The following is a 17,740-nucleotide window of genomic DNA, read 5'->3' as shown; positions in this document are numbered from 1 at the left end:
AAGCTATGAAAGTTATCATTACACCATGCAGCAATCAGATCAGACTTCAACTAGAGATAAAAAAAATGAAGCTGATTTGCATAGAACTAAAGCAAATCAGAATACAGGATAAAGGATGATTTGGTCTATATTTTAAAACTTCAACTCCTGTGTGAGATCAAAGGAAGGGATGTTTATTTGGTGCAAAATTTATATTTTCAGTAGCACATTCTCTAATTTAACTTGTATGATCAGTTTATCTGAACACCATAATTACATGGAATCTTGAATAGGGCATGAGATCCTGTTGGTTTGTACAGATTAGTATGATGCTGCAATATATCCCAGAGTAATTTGAGCAGAGAATAAAAAAGTATTTGCAAAGTCCCCTTGGGGGACTGGGGAGAAAGGAGGAAATACTCAAGTTCCCCATCTGGGGAATTCCTGATATTCTCACAAGCAGTGGGGACAACCAAATCAGTGGGCTGAGCCCTCAATCTTGGGGCTCACCCCTATGAAACATTCCTGCAAAAGAGAAGCTAAGCCTACTTATAATTATGTCTAAGAGTCACCCCAGAGAACCCTTTTTGTTGCTCAGATGTGGCCTCTCTCTCTAAGCCAACTCAGCAGGTGAACTCACTGCCCTTCCCTCTATGTGGGACATGACTCCCAGGGGTGTAAATCTTCCTGGCAATGCGGGGCCTGACTCCCGGGATGAGCCAGGACCCAGTATCATGAATTAAGAAAGCCTTCTTGACCAAAAGGAGGAAGAGAAATGAAGCAAAATAAAGTTTCAGTGGCTGAGAGATTTCAAATAGAGTCGAGAAGCTGTCCTATCCTAGAGGTTAGTCTTATGCATTATATAGATATCCCTATTTAGTTTATGATGTATTGGAGTGGCTGGCAGGAAGTACCTGAAACTGTTGAGCTGTGTTCCAGTTGCCTTAATTCTTAAAGATGACTGTATAACTATAGTTTTTACAATGTGACGGTGTGATTGAGAAAACCTTGTGTCTGACACTCCTTTTATTTTTTATCCAGAGTATGAACAGATAAGTTAAAAAATAAGGATAAAAATAAATAAGTAATGGGGAGGATAAAGGGTAAAAAACTGGGTAGATTGAAATACTAGTGGTCAAGGGGAGGGAGGGGTAAGGAGTCTGGAATGTATGAGTTTGTTTCTTTCTTCTTTTTATTTCTTTTTCTGGAGTGATGCAAATACTCTAAAAATGATCAAGGTGATGAATACACAACTGTGTGATAATATTGTGAGCCACTGATTGCATACCTTGTATAGGTTGTATGTGTGTGAAGCTCTCTCAATAAAAATATTTTTAAATATATATACAACTCCTGAGGCTCCCAGTCCTCCCACATCCAGAAGTCCTAGAAATTCTGCCTTGTAACTATTTCTTTAATTACCCTCTCATCTCTGTTCCACAGGCCACTCCCTCACCCTGCACATGAACTCAGGTTTTAACTCCTAAACCAGTCTCCCCATCTTCTGTCTGCCTCTTACCAAAAGAACCCTCTACCTTGGTCACCAGAATCCACCTTCTAAGCAAACATGATCATTTCATGCCCCTACTTAAAATCACTAGCTTCCTCATTATATGACCTCACTAATGTGAACTAAACATAACCAGCGAATTCCTGGTGTTAATATCTACACAATAGGTCACCAAAAGATAGAATGAGGGCAGGGAATGTGGAGCTGATGCTTAATTTGTGAAGAACATGTAACAAGGTTGATTATAAATGTTTGGAAATGGATGGAGGTGATGGGAACACAATATAACGGGTATAACTAACAGCAGTGGTATGTGGGTGCGACTGTGGTTGAAAGGAAAAGTTTGTGGTCATGTACGTCACTAGAAGGAAAGCCAGAGGATGAAAGTTGCAACTGTATAACATAGTTAACCTTCTTCAGGGTGGAAATATTCTAGAATTAATTAAATGCACAACCAGAATACAGTGATTGTAAAATTTAGAAGGATTGTATGGTATGTGAAATTATCGCAATAAAATTCCTTAAAAAAACACTCACAGCTTCCTCCTACCCTCAAGATAGTCCAACCTGTTTATGCACCATATAAAACCCTCCTTGTTGCTGGCCCTGGGCTACATTTCCAGTTTCTGCTACCATCTCATCTCCCTCCCACCCCACATTCCAGCCCTGCCAATACCTGGAATTCTCTGAACATTCTGCCTCTTCTTGTACCTCCTCACCTTTACACATACAGTTCACCCTGTGAGAAAATGACCAGACATCTTTTTCAGGTTCAGTTCAGATAACAACTTCTCTGTGAAGTCTTCCTAAGGCCTCCTCCCCACAAGAAAGTTGTTCCGCTTGCTCCTGTTGTGCCTCTCATCACCGCACTTACTAGATTTCATGTCTTATGTCTGTCTCCCTCCTGGACTGCAAGGGTCATACTTTATTCTTCCTTGTTTCCCAGGACAAAGCAAAACATTCAGCACATAGTACACTCAAGTAAATGTTTCCTGAATGGATAGGGAGTGAATGGATGGAAGCCCTTCTCTTGCTAAATCTGGATAGTTAGCCCAAGTCCAGGAACATCCTCAGATGTTAGAACATCCTCAGAGGTCTTAGCATCTTGTGTCAGGTGTTCATCCATTAGTGACTGAAGGAATGAATCCATGAAGCATATGTCTAAATTTTCACAATCCTGATTGCCCTTCTGAACCTTCTCCTGGATCTCTATCTCTCTCTTAACTTATTAAAGATAGAACAAAGTCCAGACACTACCTATGCAGTAATATCTCATTTATCTAGCATAACCACTCAAGAAAAAGCCAAGAAGCAGGAAGAGGAAAAAGCCTGTAAGGAGTCAAAAGACATAAAATTTTAATCATAATCATCAAAACATTACACTCGCATCATGATTGATGATTTTCACTGAATCTCATTTCATTCTCACAATACCTTTAAGTAAACAGTCACCACACCTTCACCACCATCTCAAACACATGTCTGGGTGCACTTTTTACTTTACCAGAATTGTCTCAAATACATGAATCCATGCACAAAAATCTGTGCCTATGCTTTACTTCACAGGGGGGCCCTGCGGACTAATTCATAACTGTGGCTACTTTACATGCATTCTCACAAGGGTATGCCCGTAAGCAAATATGTATGTGGGTATACCAGAATTTAAGTATGTCTCTATTTTCAAATTAGAAACACCAAATTAGAAAGGAGTGTTTCTCCTGCAAAAGACAGGCTAACCTACTTAAAATTAGGCCTCACACTGTTCATTCTGTTTCTCTGAAGAGCTCTATTATGACATGCATTTAATTCATGGAACTTTTCACTTATGAATGTCAAGTTAATATATGATGATTAAAAAAAAATTCCTTTAAAAAAAAAAATTAGGCCTAAGAGTTACCCCCAGAGAACCTCTTATGTTGCTCAGATGTGGTCTCTTTCTCTCTCGGCCAACAGGGCAAGCAAACTCACTGCCCTCTCCCTCTCTACGTGGGACATGACTCCCAGGAGTGTAAACCTTCCTGGCAAAGTGGGACAGAAATCCTAGAATAAGCTGGGGACTCAGCATCAAGGGATTGAGAAAACCTTTTCAACCAAAAGGAGGAAGAGAAAAATAAGACAAAATAAAACATCAGTGACTGAGAGATTTCAGAGTCAAGAGGTCATACTAGAGGTTATTCTTATGCATTATATAGATAGCCCCTTTTTAGTTTATGGTGTATTAGAGAGGCTAGAGGGAACTGCCTGAAAATGTAGAGTTGTGTTCCAGTAGCCATGTTTCTTGAAGATGATTGTGTAATGATAGAGCTTTCGCAGTGTGACTGTGTGATTGTGAAAACCTTGTTCTGATGCTCCTTTTATCTATGGTATGGACAGATGAGTAAAAAGTATGGCTTAAAAATAAATAATAGTGGGAATAAATGTTAAATTAAATTGGGTAGAGGGAAATACTAGTGGTCAGTGAGAGGGAGGGGTATGGTATGTATGAGTTTTTTTCTTTTTTCTCTTTATTTCTTTTTCTGGGGTGATGTAAATGTTCTGCGAAATGATCATGGTGGTGAACATACAACTATGTGATGATATTGTGAGCCACTGATTGCACATCAACTATGGAATGTTCATATGTTAAGAATGTTCATGTTTGTATGTTGATTGGTTTTATTAATAGAAATTTAAAAATAATAATAATAATACAATTCTAGTGCTTAAAGGGACACAGCCATTTGGAAAAATTTACCTAGGTGGAACAATCCTTACTCTACACACAATGTGGATATGCAAACCTACCTTTGAGGAGGCTCCAGACCAACAGATCCTAAAACTTGTTTTGCCCACAAGGCAATCTACAGGTTATCGGTGCAAGTGAAACTATAGACCACATTTAAGACCTCAAGGGAAAAAACCCTACTTGCAACACATTTGCCTTCCACCCATCCCTGACTGTTGCCATGTATGACAAACATGCCCATCCACACAGAGACAAATGCGAGCCATACACGTTGACACACGAATCACAAGAGGACAGCCAGCACTCTGCACAGTAGTAAAAACAGTGAGGCTGAAAAGAAGTTAAGGTGTAAAACAGGCTGATGGACAAATGGAAGGAGAAAAGGACATAAGACTCATCAGACAGCCAAGGACAGAGTGCTCCAATGAGCAAACGGTCCTGGTGCAAATTCCTGCACCCCATTTCTGTTGCTACCATGTAGTTGGCCCTTCACCTGGCAGAATTTCTGAGATTCTTCATAGTTGGGGGGGGGGAGACAAGAGTGGAAGAGTCTCTAAGGTCCCTGACCCTCCAAGGCTGGAAGGCATTTCTCGAGGACAGAGACACCTGAAGCACCGGCTCATAGTAGGTCATCCTCTCAGCACCTCCAATATGGATTTGCAGAATGCACAGATGTAAATAATATTTGAGATGGTGAAAGAGTCAAAAGGGATTAAAATTACAGTTTTAAATCGATACAAATGAACTAAGAAATGATGATCATACATCTATGTGATGATATTAAGAATTACTGATTGCATATGTAGAATGGAATGATTTCTAAATGTTGTTAATCTTTTTTTTTAATTAATAAAAAAAAAATTATAGTTTTAAGAATCCAGCCCACAGAAATACTCATACAAGTGCAGCGGGGATATTCACTGAAACATTATCTGTAAGATTGAAAAACTGAAACCAGCTGAAATGGTCGTGAACCAAAGACTGGTTAAATAACCTATATATAGTACTTCTTAAAATTAATTAACATAGAATAACATGAAGCATTAAAAAAAAATTGCACGTAGAAAAGAATTACCGCTAAATGCTGGAAACAAAAGCAAACTATAGAATTATATACATAATATGATCCCACTTTGTAAAGGCAAATCAAAACTACATCTATCAGATGAGCACAGAATACACGTCAGGAGGGGCAAGCAAACAGCTAACAGGTGCCTATTGTGGGAGGATGGGAGAAGAGTGCGTTGTTTCCTTTTCTTGCACTTTGGTACTATTTGACATTTCACATAAGGCATATATTAATTTAACAAACCAAAAAAAAAAGCCTTGTCAGAGGTGTTCCTTTCCATCTCCTTCCCCCCCGACTGGGCTCACATGGCCACCTGTGCCAGGGCACCCTGCCGCCTCCCACCCCACCCCACTTACAGATGCAGGCAGCAGCCAGCAGGCGGCCGGCAGCATAGGGGGCGAGGCAGCTCGGGAACAGGGGCTGCACCATGTAGTTGGCAAAGGTGATGGCAATGACGGCTTGGCTGGTGGGCTCGATGATGAGGAGAGAGGTCCAGAGTCGGATGAAGGCAAGGAGTCCCCCGAAGGCCTCAAGGATATAGGCGTAGCTGGCCCCAGATTTCTTAATGGTGGTGCCCAGTTCCGCATAACAAAGTGCCCCGAAGACAGAGAAGAGGCCCCCGACGGCCCAGACGACCAGGGAGAGGCCAAAGGAGGCACTGTACATGAGAACGCCTTTGGGGGAGACAAAGATGCCGGAACCGATCATGTTTCCCACAATCAGGCACACGCCGTTAAGCAGCGAGATCTCCTTCTTCAGCTGAACCTGCTCGGACCCCGGGCTGGCTCCGTCAGCCAACGCAGAGGCAGCCTCATCACGCTGGGGGGCCGCTTCGTACTTCACACTGTCACCCATGGCGGAGAAGAGGAGAAAAGCCTTCACCGGCTTCCTGGCATTGCCCCCTATGGAGAAAAAGATGACAATATGATTGAGCAATTAGCAATTATATAGAAGCCCCCCCACACACATAAGGACCAGGAGGGGCCACCCACCCCACCCACCATTTCAGAGACCTCGCTCTTGCTCCCATCTCCCATCTCCTCCAGCTGGCTCAACAAAGCAACCTCAGCTTGAATTGTTAAGGGAAGGCATCCATATCCCAGAGAGAGAGAGGATCTGTCGGTCACCATTGGGATGGGATCACCTACCTGATTTACAACATAGAAAACTAAATCCTGGTTCTATCTTAAACCCACTGTGATACAGAACAAGGCAGGAACGGGGACAGTTTGGCAGCTCAAAGGAGTAATCATAGGTTTTAGTCTGAGTTTTCAGCCTTACCCCAAAAAGTCTGTCTTCCCTCCAAGTTCAGTCTCATCTGCTACTTGCATTGAGATGCAACATTAGGAACCAACTTTGCAAGCAGCTAACCTGAGGGGTCTCCTTAAAACACTGCTCTTTTCTCCAAGGACTGTAACTCTAGAAAACCTAAAGGATCTCTTGCAGGAACCCACAATCTTCTCCCTGCTCAGGGAGCACCCCTTGACAAACCTCAGCTGGGGTCTTTAGTCGTAGCAAAGCCCCTACGCCCTCCTATCCCACCCTAGAAGATAAACTATTCTCTTCTCCCTGCTTTTCCTTTCCCAGGTATCTCTCCCAGTCTCCGGAATTCCAGGCCTCCTGACATCAAACCCCACACAATGGCATAGTTGCATCATCCAAAAAAGCCTAAATGAGAGAAGGGTAATCCAAACGTACAGCCAAACCTAGAGATGATTGGAGGCAGCTGATGACTGCTACCCAACCAGGAGCTACTGTTGGAGGGATGTCAACCAAAGCCAAGGCAAAGAGTCAGTTGAAAACAGGGCAACAGATGCAGGAAGAAACCCAGAGCAGAAGAGAGCTGAGGAGAAGACAGGAGAGGCTACTCAAGCAAGTGGAGAGATATTGGGGCAAGGGGCACTCAGAAGGGAAGTGATTGGATACTTGCAGAACAGCAAAGAGCTAGGGTGAGCAAGATGAGTGAGGTGAGAGGAGAGGGCAGCAGGCACACTCACTCCCTCGTCCTGGGTATAAGCAGGATCTCAGAGCAGCCGACAACAGTCCAGGAGACGCACCCTCTGGCCCCTGAAGAAACTGTGGTCAGACCGCTTGCTTCTCAGGCAGCAGTTCAAGGGAAGGCCAGGCAAATGCTTATGGATTTAAATCCAGAAGGGCGGGGGGCGGGGGTAAGGGAGTGTGTGAAGGAGGGGATGAGGGAAGGGGAGGGGAGAATTGAGCAACCATCTGGTTCCAAGGTTCACTGGCCCTTCACATCTGCAAAAGGGGTGGCTAGGAGCTCTTGGCTCAGCATTTTCTGAGATAAGAAGTCCCTCCCTCAGGAATCTCCTTTGTCAGCTCTACTCTGGGGCTGGGGACCCAGAAGAAAGAGCACATAGCTGGGTGCCATTTCTGCAGCACTGAGGAAGCTGTCCCCAGACTGCGCAGGCTGTGTTTGAGAAGGAATATACAGCCCTCTCTTTGTCCTCCATGCCCCACCCTAGCCCACTTCTCTCTTGCCTCAGTTAAGAAAGGCAGGAAGGTTGCACAGTGTGACTCAAAAGCTTATTCACATGCTGAGATTAGAGGAAGTGTAAGAGAGGACCCTACATCCCGTGATTGGGCATCTGGGAGGAGAACTCCCTATACTTCCCCATGCAGGGCAAGGAGTGGCTGACCCGAAGCTTGGGCCTTTATCATAAGACTGAACCTCAGGTTGCTTCAAAGGAAACATGTCCAAGGAATGAGACTCAAACCACTGATTGCCTGCCCACCCCCACCCCACACCTTTTCATCCTTAATAAAATACACCAAGATCTTTGGGGTAAGCATAAACACCTATAAACACCTTCCTAAATACAAGTTTGCTCCAATTTCCTATAAATATGGAGGAAATATGATTTTACTGATCGATCCAGGACAGGCCCAAAACAAGCAGAGGAAGTTAAGTATTTTTTAGAAACCACATCATTTATTCTATTGTTACAGTCTATTTTAAGTCTGATATTCCAGGTCTCCTTGACCTACAAAAATACACCTTACCCATTCAGAAATCCAAATGTCTGTCTGTCTTTCTAATCCTGTTTGGTTATCCTACAACCAGAGAATAGAGACCTAAAAATTCCGGGGATTCTTACCTCTACTCCACTTCCTTCCATTCTAGCCCCTTAAACCTTTTTCTTTGTTTGTTTGTTTGTTTTTTTAACCTAGAAAGGACCCTAACATTAGCCTTCCTAGGGATTATGTTTCTTCCATGACACAGCCTCCAAATGTCTGAACGTCATCCAAAGAGAATGCCCTTTTCTCCCAGTTCACCCAAAATGCTCCTATAATAATAAAAGCTAACATTTTTTTAACATTTCCCAGAGCCAGATACACAGCTAAACATTTAGGTGCGTTATTTAATTTAATCCTCCCGCAGTCTCTGGACAGGTCCTCAGCCACTTGCCAGGCTTCCAAACTTGAGAGGGAGGCAGGTCACCCTCTTAACCATTGGACTGAATTGTCTCAGGAAACTTCTGACCCCCTCCACCTGCCCTAGTCTCTTACAATTCCTTTTAGACAAGAAAGCACTTCAGGTGGCTCCCTAATGAATTACCTGGAGGAAGGTGTGATTTGATTAAAAGAATGCCTGTGGCCTCTGCAGGTCCTTGAGTTATATAGTCTAGGTTAAAGGCTCCCACAAAGCTTGTTCTCTCAGGCTGCTCCTCCCCTTTGCAGGGATGAGAGGCGATTACAAGTCCTCTGGGCAGTGCTGCTATTGCCAGGGTACCCACTTTTAAAGCAAACAAAAACACATAGCACATATCACGCCTGCCCTTTTCAGACCAATTTCACTGGCACCAAGGGATGGGCATGTGTCCTAATATGATGTAAAAAAAAGGAACCAAGAAGGAGCAAAGGAAGGGAAAACCATGAGGGAATACAGGGAGACACATGTGCAAGGTTTAGTTCCTGAGTGGTGGTATCTGGAAAGAAACCCAGTGGGGTATGGAACCCACAGGCAGCAAACAGCATACTCTAGTGGTCTTACCAGGCAGCGCTGGAAGTGGAATCCTTCCTACCCTCTTCTTCAACCCGCCCACGTGAACTGGACAGGGGACGCTGTCACTCACTGAGAGGATGCCCACTCCTGTCTCGACCACTGCTCAGCATGGTGGGCAGGAAAGCGCCGTCTTTGGCAGCTCACATTCCTTCCTGGGACCCTGGATCTTGGAGTAACGCTTCCACCACTCAAGCAGCCTGTACCAGCACAACCCCCGGGGCTTTCCTGAAGGGGCTGTCCCACACAAGACTTTACAGGAACCTTGCAACCCGTTGAGGTAAAGCATTCCTGGTACTCAGCATCCATGCCTTCTTCCCCTGTCTGAAAGGCAGTCCCCTCTGACGTCCTAGCAGAGATTGCAGAACAACTAATCCTACAGCCAAGGGAGAAGTTTCAGATTCAGGGGTTCAGGGAACTCAAGCTGTAGGGCCCCCGCAACACACAGTGCCTGGCAGAATAGCCAATGGAACCCCTCACCCTGAGCCCACCTGCAAATGGCAATACCAAAACAAAACACTTCTTTCCAGGAACCAACATGCAGTTCAGGGTCAGCTTCTCAGCCTACCAAGGGAGCTATACCATGAGAACACGGTTTCTCCCCGAGAGACCCCATGTCCTGCCTCCCTGGCTCCAGGCTCCAACTAGTCTAAGCTGCCTCCCTAACAACAGAAACAGAAAATAGACATGCTCTGTCTGGCTAGATTTCCCCATCACCCCAAGCTAGAAGCAAAGCTCCTCCCTCCCCAGTTCTCCACTTTGTTTTTCTATATTCCACTGTGGCTAAGATCTCTCTTTTGAAAAAAGTGAAACAGGAGAGAAATGATTTACTCCTGTGGCTAGGGTTTCCATAATTTTGGATTGAGGTCTCTGGGCAGAGGTGCTCTACCTAAGGAGGCTGGGGCAGGGAGGCTCTTAGGACGCCCTTCACCCAGTTTTTAGGACTCTTACTCCATCCTTCTCCTCCAGCACTTCCCCTCTTCGCCCCTTGTCCCTCCTGTCCCACCTCTTACCTGTCCCGGGGACCTTTGGGCAGGTGTAGAGAGGAGGGGCTACCAGCACGCTGGGTGGGGGGTGGGGGGTGGGAGGGAAGGGGTGAGCGCTAGGAAGGGGAACTGGGGTATGGCTCGAGCTGCAGCAGCTGTTGACTCTGAGGAACAGAAAAGGCAGAGGGTGACGGGGACCGAAATGGAAAACAGGAAAACACATGTGTGACTCCGGCCGGCAGCGGGGAGGGGCCAGGGGACGGGCTGGAGCCGGGACTGCCTGGTCAGACCCAGAGGACCTCTAGCCGGCCCGCCTCCAGGCACCTTCTCCACTCTGGAATCTCAGCTCCTCCTCTTCTTTCCTTCAGCCCCAGTACTTCCTTGTTCACCTATGTCTACTGAGCACTTAGTCCTGATGGTTCCAACAACTTCCCTCTTCCTTGCATTCCAGTTCCTACTCATCTCCCACTCAGCACTGTCCTTAGACCTGCAGAAGGCATATTATCCCAAGGATAGGGCCATGGAATTTTGCAGTCCCATCCCAAGTTTCAGAGCCATTTCTGCCTCCTTGATAAATGGATGCCAAGGAAAGCCAAACACACACCTGAATATCAAGCAAGTCCACTCACAGCTCAAATTCCCAACTACTTAGGGTTTATAGGCTACACGAGGTAAAGAGCCAACTACAGCCATTAGCAAGCAGTGGGCACCCTAGAAGGCTGAGTTGGCACCCTTCAAACCAGGATTATTTAAATATTTGCTCAATGTTTACTTAGCGGAGGTGGGGTGGGAAAAAACTGCTTTTCTCAGAATAAAGCCTTTAAATCTCTTTCTTCATATTCACAATTAGGTGTTAATACATGAATAAATCATACGCAATTTTCAGAAGTAGAAAACTTCTTGGTAAGCGTATTAAACTACTTAAAATATAGACAGTAGCATATATCTCTTATCCTCAGGGAGTGGCTTTTCGCGATGCATTTTTGCATTTTCAGAATTCCAGCTGTGACTTCTGGACTATACCCTGCAACTAGCACCTGCCTGCTGCAAAATTACACCAGAGACAGGTAGTCCAGGCAAGGAGTCATCAAGGATTCTGTGTATGTCCGCGGGCAGGAGCCAATCTGAATCTCACCAAGAGTCAAAGAGAGAAATCAGAGTTCACTGACACTAAATGTCTGAATTATTCCAATGATATTTAGTCTCTTTAGACCCAGGCTGCTGTCCAGCAGGCTTATATCTTTATCCTATTCTGATTTCAGGTTCAAGTTGTAAGTAAGGGACCCCTACGAAGACAGACCTAAAGCAGCCGCTGTTGGCACTGGCCCCTGCTTCCCCCTCACTCTGCACCAACCACACTGGCCTCCTTGCTGTTGCCACCACGTCAAGCACGCGCCCACCTCACAGCTTTTGCAACTGCTCTTCCCTATCCTTAGAACATTCTTGCCCATAATACTGTTTATTCCCTTACTCAGTTCAGGACTGTACTCAAACACCACCCTTCCAGAGAGGCCTCTCTGAAAAAGCAACTCCTTCCTTCTATCAATCTCTATCCCTTCACCATGTTTCACTTTTCCTCCTGGGCACTTAGTATCACCTGCACTTTACTTATTTGTTTGTTGTCTGACTCCCCGCTGGAGTATAAGCATTATACTATATCATCATTGTATCCCCAGGGCCCCGCGCATGTGGACGGTCAAGAAATATTGGCTTCCCCCAAGAGAGCCCCTTTTGTTGCTCAGATGTGGCCTCTCTCTCCAGCCAACACAACAAGCAAACTCACCACCCTCCCCCTGTCTACATGACTCCCAGAGGTGTGGACCTTCCTGGCAACGTGGGACAGAAATCCTAGACTCAGCATCAAGGGATTGAGAAAACCCCTAGAATGAGCTGAGACTCAGCATCAAGGGATTGAGAAAACCTTCTCCACCAAAAGGGGGGAGAGTGAAATGAGACAAAGTATCAATGGCTGAGAGATTACAAAAGAGTGGAGAGGTTATCCTGGAGGTTATTTTTATGCATTAGGTAGATATCACCTTGTTATTCAAGATGTAGTGGAGAGGCTGGAGGGAACTGCCTGAAAATGTAGAGCTGTGTTCCAGTAGCCATGTTTCCTGAAGATGATTGTATAATGATATAGCTTTCACAATACAACTATGTGATTGTGAAAATCTTGTGTCTGATGCTCCTTTTATCTACATTGTCAACAGATGAGTAGAACATATGGAATAAGAATAAATAATAGGGGGAACAAATGTTAAAATAATTTAGTTTGAAATGCTAGTGATCAATGAAAGGGAGGGGTAAGGGGTATGGTATGTATAATTTTTTTTTTCTGTTTTTGTTTTATTTCTTTTTTTGTTGTCTTTTTATTTCTTTTTCTGAATTGATGCAACTCTTCTAAGAAATGATCATGATGACGAATATGCAACTATTTGATGATATTGTGATTTACTGATTATATATGTAGAACGGAATGATCATATGTTACAAATGTTTGTGTTTCTTTCTTGTCATTTTTTTTTAAAAATTAAAAATTAATTAAAAAAAAAAAAAGAAATATTGGCTTAACACAGCAAGCAAACTCACTGCCCTCCCCCTCTCTACATGGGACATGACTCCCAAGGGTGTAAACCTCCCTAGCAACATGGGACAGAAATCCTAGAATGAGCTGGGACTCAGCATCAAGGGATTGAGAAAACCTTCTCAACTGAAAGGAGGAAGAAAGAAATGAGACAAAATAAAGTGTCAGTGGCTGAGAGATTTCAAATAGTATACAGAGGTTATCCTGGAGGTTATTCTTACACATTATATAGATAACCCTCTGTGCTGATTTGAAAGGATTTATGTACCCTAGAAAAGTCATATTTTAATCCTAACCCCATTTTATAAAGGCAGCCATTTCTTCTAATTCCTATTCAATACTGAATGTTGGAAATTCTCCATTGAGATATGACTCAATCAGTGTGGCCATTAAAAATTGATTAGGTGGAGACCTGTCTCCACCCATTCTAGGTGAGTCTTGATTGGTTTTACTGGAATCTTTTAAAAGAAGGAACACTTTGGAAAAAGCTAGAAAACTTCAAGAGAAAAAGCCATGAGATTCTGAGAGTGCAGAGAACGCCACAGCACCATGAAGCAGACAGTCCACCAGCCAGTGACTTTGGAGATGAAGGAAAACACTTCCCAGGGACCTGGTGAGGAAACTAGTAGATGGCGCCATGTTTGCCGTGTGCTCTTTCAGCTGAAAGAGAAACTCTGATCGTGTTCGCTATGTGCCTTTCCATATGAGAGAGAAACCCTGAATTTCATTGACCTTCTTGAATCAAGGTATCTTTCCCCAGTGTGCTGGTTTGAAAGGATGTATGTTTTCCCCTAGAAAAGCCATGTTTTAATCAAAATCCCATTCGTAAAATGGCAGACTAATCTCTATTAAATACTGTATGTTTGCATCTGTAATTAGGTCATCTCCCTGGAGATGTCTCCCAATCAAGAGTGGTTGTTAAACTGGATTAGGGGAGATGTGTCTCCACCCATTTGGTTGGGTCTTGATAAATTTCTGGAGTTCTATAAAAGAGGAAACATTCTGGAGAATGAAAGAGATTCAGAGAGAGCATAGAATGCTGCAGCACCATGAAGCAGAGAGTTCACAAGCCAGCGATTCGGAGATGAAAAACGAAAACGCCTCCCAGGGAGCGTCATGAAACAAGAAGCCGGGAGAGAAAGCTAGCAGATGACACCATGCTCACCATGTGCCCTTCCAGCTGAGAGAGCAACCCTGACTGTGTTCACCATGTGTCTTCTCACTTGAGAGAGAAACCCTGAACTTCATCGGCCTTCTTAAACCAAGGAATCTTTCCCTGGATGCCTTTGATTGGACATTTCTACAGACTTGTTTTAACTAGGACATTTTCTCGGCCTTAGAAATATAAACTAGCAACTTATTAAATTCCCCTTTTTAAAAGCCATTCTGTTTCTGTTACATTGCATTCTGGCAGCTAGCAAACTAGAACACCCAGATACCTTAGATTGGACATTTCTATAGACTTGCTTAATTGGGACATTTTCTCAGCCTTAGAACTGTACATTAGCAACTTATTAAATTCCCCTTTTTAAAAGCCATTCCATTTCTGGTACATTGCATTCCGGCAGCTAGCAAACTAGAACATCCCTTTTTAGTTTAAGGTGTATTAGAGGCTGGAGGTAAGTGCCTGAAACTGTAGAGCTGTGTTCCAGTAGCCACGTTTCTTTAAGATGATTGTATAATGATACAGCTTTCGCAAAGTGACTGTGTGATCATGAAAACCTTGCTCTGATGCTCCTTTTGTCTAGGTATAAACGGATGAGTAAAAAATATGGATTACAAATATATAAATACTAGGGGGAACAAATGTTAAATTGGGTAGAGGGAAATACTAGTGATCAGTGAGAGGGAGGGGTAAGGGGCATAGTATGTATGAGTTTTTCCTTTTTTCTTTTTATTTCTTTTTCTGGAGTGATGTAAATGTTCTGAGAAATGATCATGGTGATGAATATACAACTATGTGATGATATTGTGAGCCACTGATTGCACATCAATTATGGAATGGTCATATGTTAAGAATGTTCATGTTGAATGTTGATCGGTTTTATTACTAAAAATTAAAAAAAAAAAAAGAAAGAAAGATTGGCTTGATCCACTCATTGTAAATGAATGAATGAAGAATCTTGTTCTTCCTAGACTGATCTCCCAGCTGAATGGGCTTCCCAGAACGTTCCTGAACCTGCCTTCCAGGGCCCCCAGTTCAGCTGCTCTAACTCCTAAGCAAGGAGTATTCTACTGGGTGTAATGCATTGAAGGGAGGGAGGAGATTTTAACCGTTTTACTGGGAACTCAGAATGGTTTGAATCATCATGTGCAATTTTCCGAAGCAGACAATTTCTTGGTAGGCATATTAAACTATTTAAAAAGTAGACAATAGCATAAATCTCTCATCTTCAGTATTGCGTCATCAACCAGGGTGGGAGCGGTGGAAAGCCCCTCACTTAACGCTCCTTCCCGGGTCCGAGCGGTGGAAAGCCCCTCACTTAACGCTCCTTCCCGGGTCCCGGGAGCCCTATGCTGCTCCGTCCACACCCAGGCCCAGGCGATGACTGGGCTGGGCACAATGAAAGTAGAGGTGAAGTACGCCCACCGACCACCCAAAGGGTGAAAGGACACAGGAACTCCTTTGTCTTTCACAAGGTCAAAGGAGGGGAGGCAAGCGCTCAGGTTCACGCAAAGCAGGTAGATTCAAGAAGCAAGACCTGAAAGGCAAACTCCGAAGCACGGACTCTTCCAGGAGCCTTCGCCTTCCCTGTCCCAGCGCGCTTCCTCTCCTGCCCTCCCTCGCGCTCACCTTGGGCCGGTCCTGCGTCGGTTGCCAATCCCCGTCCCCCCACCCCCCCACCCCCGCCCCAGGCCCGCCCCCGCCCAGCCGGCTGGCCGCGCTCACCGCGCTCACCTTTGCACCTTTTCTTCCCACACTCCCTCCACCCACCCTCTCTTTCCGGGGGCCCGGCCCCTTTACGTCGCCCCAGGCCTTTCCATATCGCCCTTTATCTCCTGGCCTTCGCTTCCGTGTCTCCGGCCCCAGGACCTCGCCTTCCCAGACCTCGACCCCAGCCCCCCGGAAGAGCTCGGGGGGGCTTACTGTCGAGGTCTGGCTGTCGGGTCGCGCCAGGCTGTGCGTTGGGGAACAAGGACCCAACCCCAGCCGGCGTCCCTTCCCCTCCCTGGGCCCCAGAAAGCACTAGAAGAGGGGGGTTGTGCTGGGTGTTGGCGAAGGGTGCAAAGGTCTGAGGTCCCGGAGGCCCCGCGACCCCGCGGCTCTGCCCCTGGGGGCTCCGCACAGCAGCGCTGCGGCGGGACTCGAAAACCAAGGAGGAGATTCCTAGAGACGCGCCGTCAGCCCCAGGAACGCTCTGCTTCCTCTTCCCTCCCTCACCATCCAGCCTTAGCTGGAGGCCCGACGGGGAACATCCGGTGCCCCAAACCCTGGCAACGCCCCGAGATGCTCGGCTGAAACTAGGAAGGGACCCGGGAGGCCGCAGCCACACTGGGAGGAGTCGGGGCAGGCCGCCCGGGGAGGGGTCTCCAGGGAGGGCGTTCCAAATTCCCCGCCCCGTGAGGAGAGCTTTTGCATCAGCTTCGAAATCCCCAATCTTTAAAGAAAGTGGTGTCCGCCAGGCCGGGAAGGAGGTGGTGAGCGGTAGAGCCACCGCCAGGCGGCAGCACTCAACCAAAGCTGGCCCGGCCGAGGAGGCTGGGGGCTGGAGTTGCCTAAACGAGTTTCATCTGGGGAGCTTTAGCATGGACAAGACGAACGAGGGAGTTGCTGGCCCAGTTCAAGAAGAGGGATCTGGAAATGCTTCACTATATTTCTAAGGCTTTAAAAGATGACTTGTAAATAATACAACCACCTTTTCATACCTTTAGGACAGTTCAGCTTTGGCATTTTTTAAAGCCCAGACTGGGGCTCTGCAGAGATGCACAAAAGGTCTTTAGTCACCACCTCCAAAACCAGACTGGTGGAAAGGCACACACAGCTTGAGGGACTTCACAGCTGCCAGGCAAGAAAGAAGAGTCTTAAGGTCATAATGTACCCATCTTGAAGCTAGGTCATTCAATGCAGAATTTAGCGGAGTAATGATTGAGCAGAGATTTGATAGCCCTGGGAAAAGAAAAGGAGTCTACTACAATAAATTATGTAGGTAATAAAGAAATACTATGCACAGCAGTGTGTGTTCGTGGGTGGGTGGTTTATGTCCTGAAGAGGATGACAAAGAATGTTAAAGAAGATATTTTCCAAGCAGTCCACCCTCCTCTCCACAACTTGCTCAACCTTAGAATTTGGTCACAAGCACGCAGAAAAGGGAAATGGTTGGAAAATGAGATGGAGTCAAATATCCAGTGTCAGCTTCACTAATGTTCTCTGTCATTGTTATTCATTACAACCATTAAAAAGCACCTAATTTCCCAGAGCCAAGCATTTGTACAAAAGCAATTCTATACAGACCTACTAGATCAGAAGAATATTTGAATGAGCATCTTATTTAAAAAAAAAGTGTATAAAGAAATGTTAAAGTCAAATACAGGACATAATGCCCTTGAGAAGAAAACAAGTTTAAAAAGAATTGTTTTGTGGCCAGAAGAAACACTAGAAAAAAAGGCCCTCTTCTGTTTCCCAGACTGCCAGGATCCGAGAGACACACAAAGCTGAGACTCTCGATGCCTCACATTGCTCTTAACTCCAGCCCTAGCCAGACGAAGTTCAAAGGTTTAAAGAAATCTAATCTGAGATAATGAAGCTGCTTTCCTGTGATTTGTAACACTGATGAAATCATCGAGGAGCGCTGTCCAGGTGCCTGACCCCTCCCCACATAGTGTTCCCTGAGCACCCCCCACCTCCGCCCTAGAAGACTGATGATG

At 45.2% G+C, this 17,740-nt stretch overlaps 1 protein-coding gene across 11 annotated transcripts in view; it reads right to left on the bottom strand.

The window, feature by feature from the left end:
- The window catches only part of SLC7A7 (solute carrier family 7 member 7), a 57,935-nt gene that overhangs the window by 38,245 nt on the left and 1,950 nt on the right, over positions 1-17,740 (bottom strand). For 4 of the 11 annotated variants that reach the window (XM_077127214.1, XM_077127215.1, XM_077127216.1 and 1 more), the window contains exons 2-3: positions 16,742-16,874; positions 5,640-6,185 (exon numbers count right to left, since the gene is read on the bottom strand). In XM_077127214.1, coding sequence (XP_076983329.1) covers positions 5,640-6,185; positions 16,742-16,766 — 571 coding nt within the window. In that variant the 5' untranslated portion in view covers positions 16,767-16,874. Of the gene's footprint in view, positions 1-5,639; positions 6,186-6,981; positions 7,004-7,280; positions 7,427-10,317; positions 10,475-15,576; positions 15,599-16,741; positions 16,875-17,740 lie in introns of those variants that run through there. The other 7 variants (XM_077127213.1, XM_077127224.1, XM_077127222.1 and 4 more) reach the window with 6 other exon arrangements.

This window comes from Tamandua tetradactyla, chromosome 14, assembly GCF_023851605.1.
Source record: "Tamandua tetradactyla isolate mTamTet1 chromosome 14, mTamTet1.pri, whole genome shotgun sequence".
NCBI classification, from domain to species: domain Eukaryota; kingdom Metazoa; phylum Chordata; class Mammalia; order Pilosa; family Myrmecophagidae; genus Tamandua; species Tamandua tetradactyla.
This window is presented reverse-complemented; position numbering and strand designations above follow the sequence as displayed.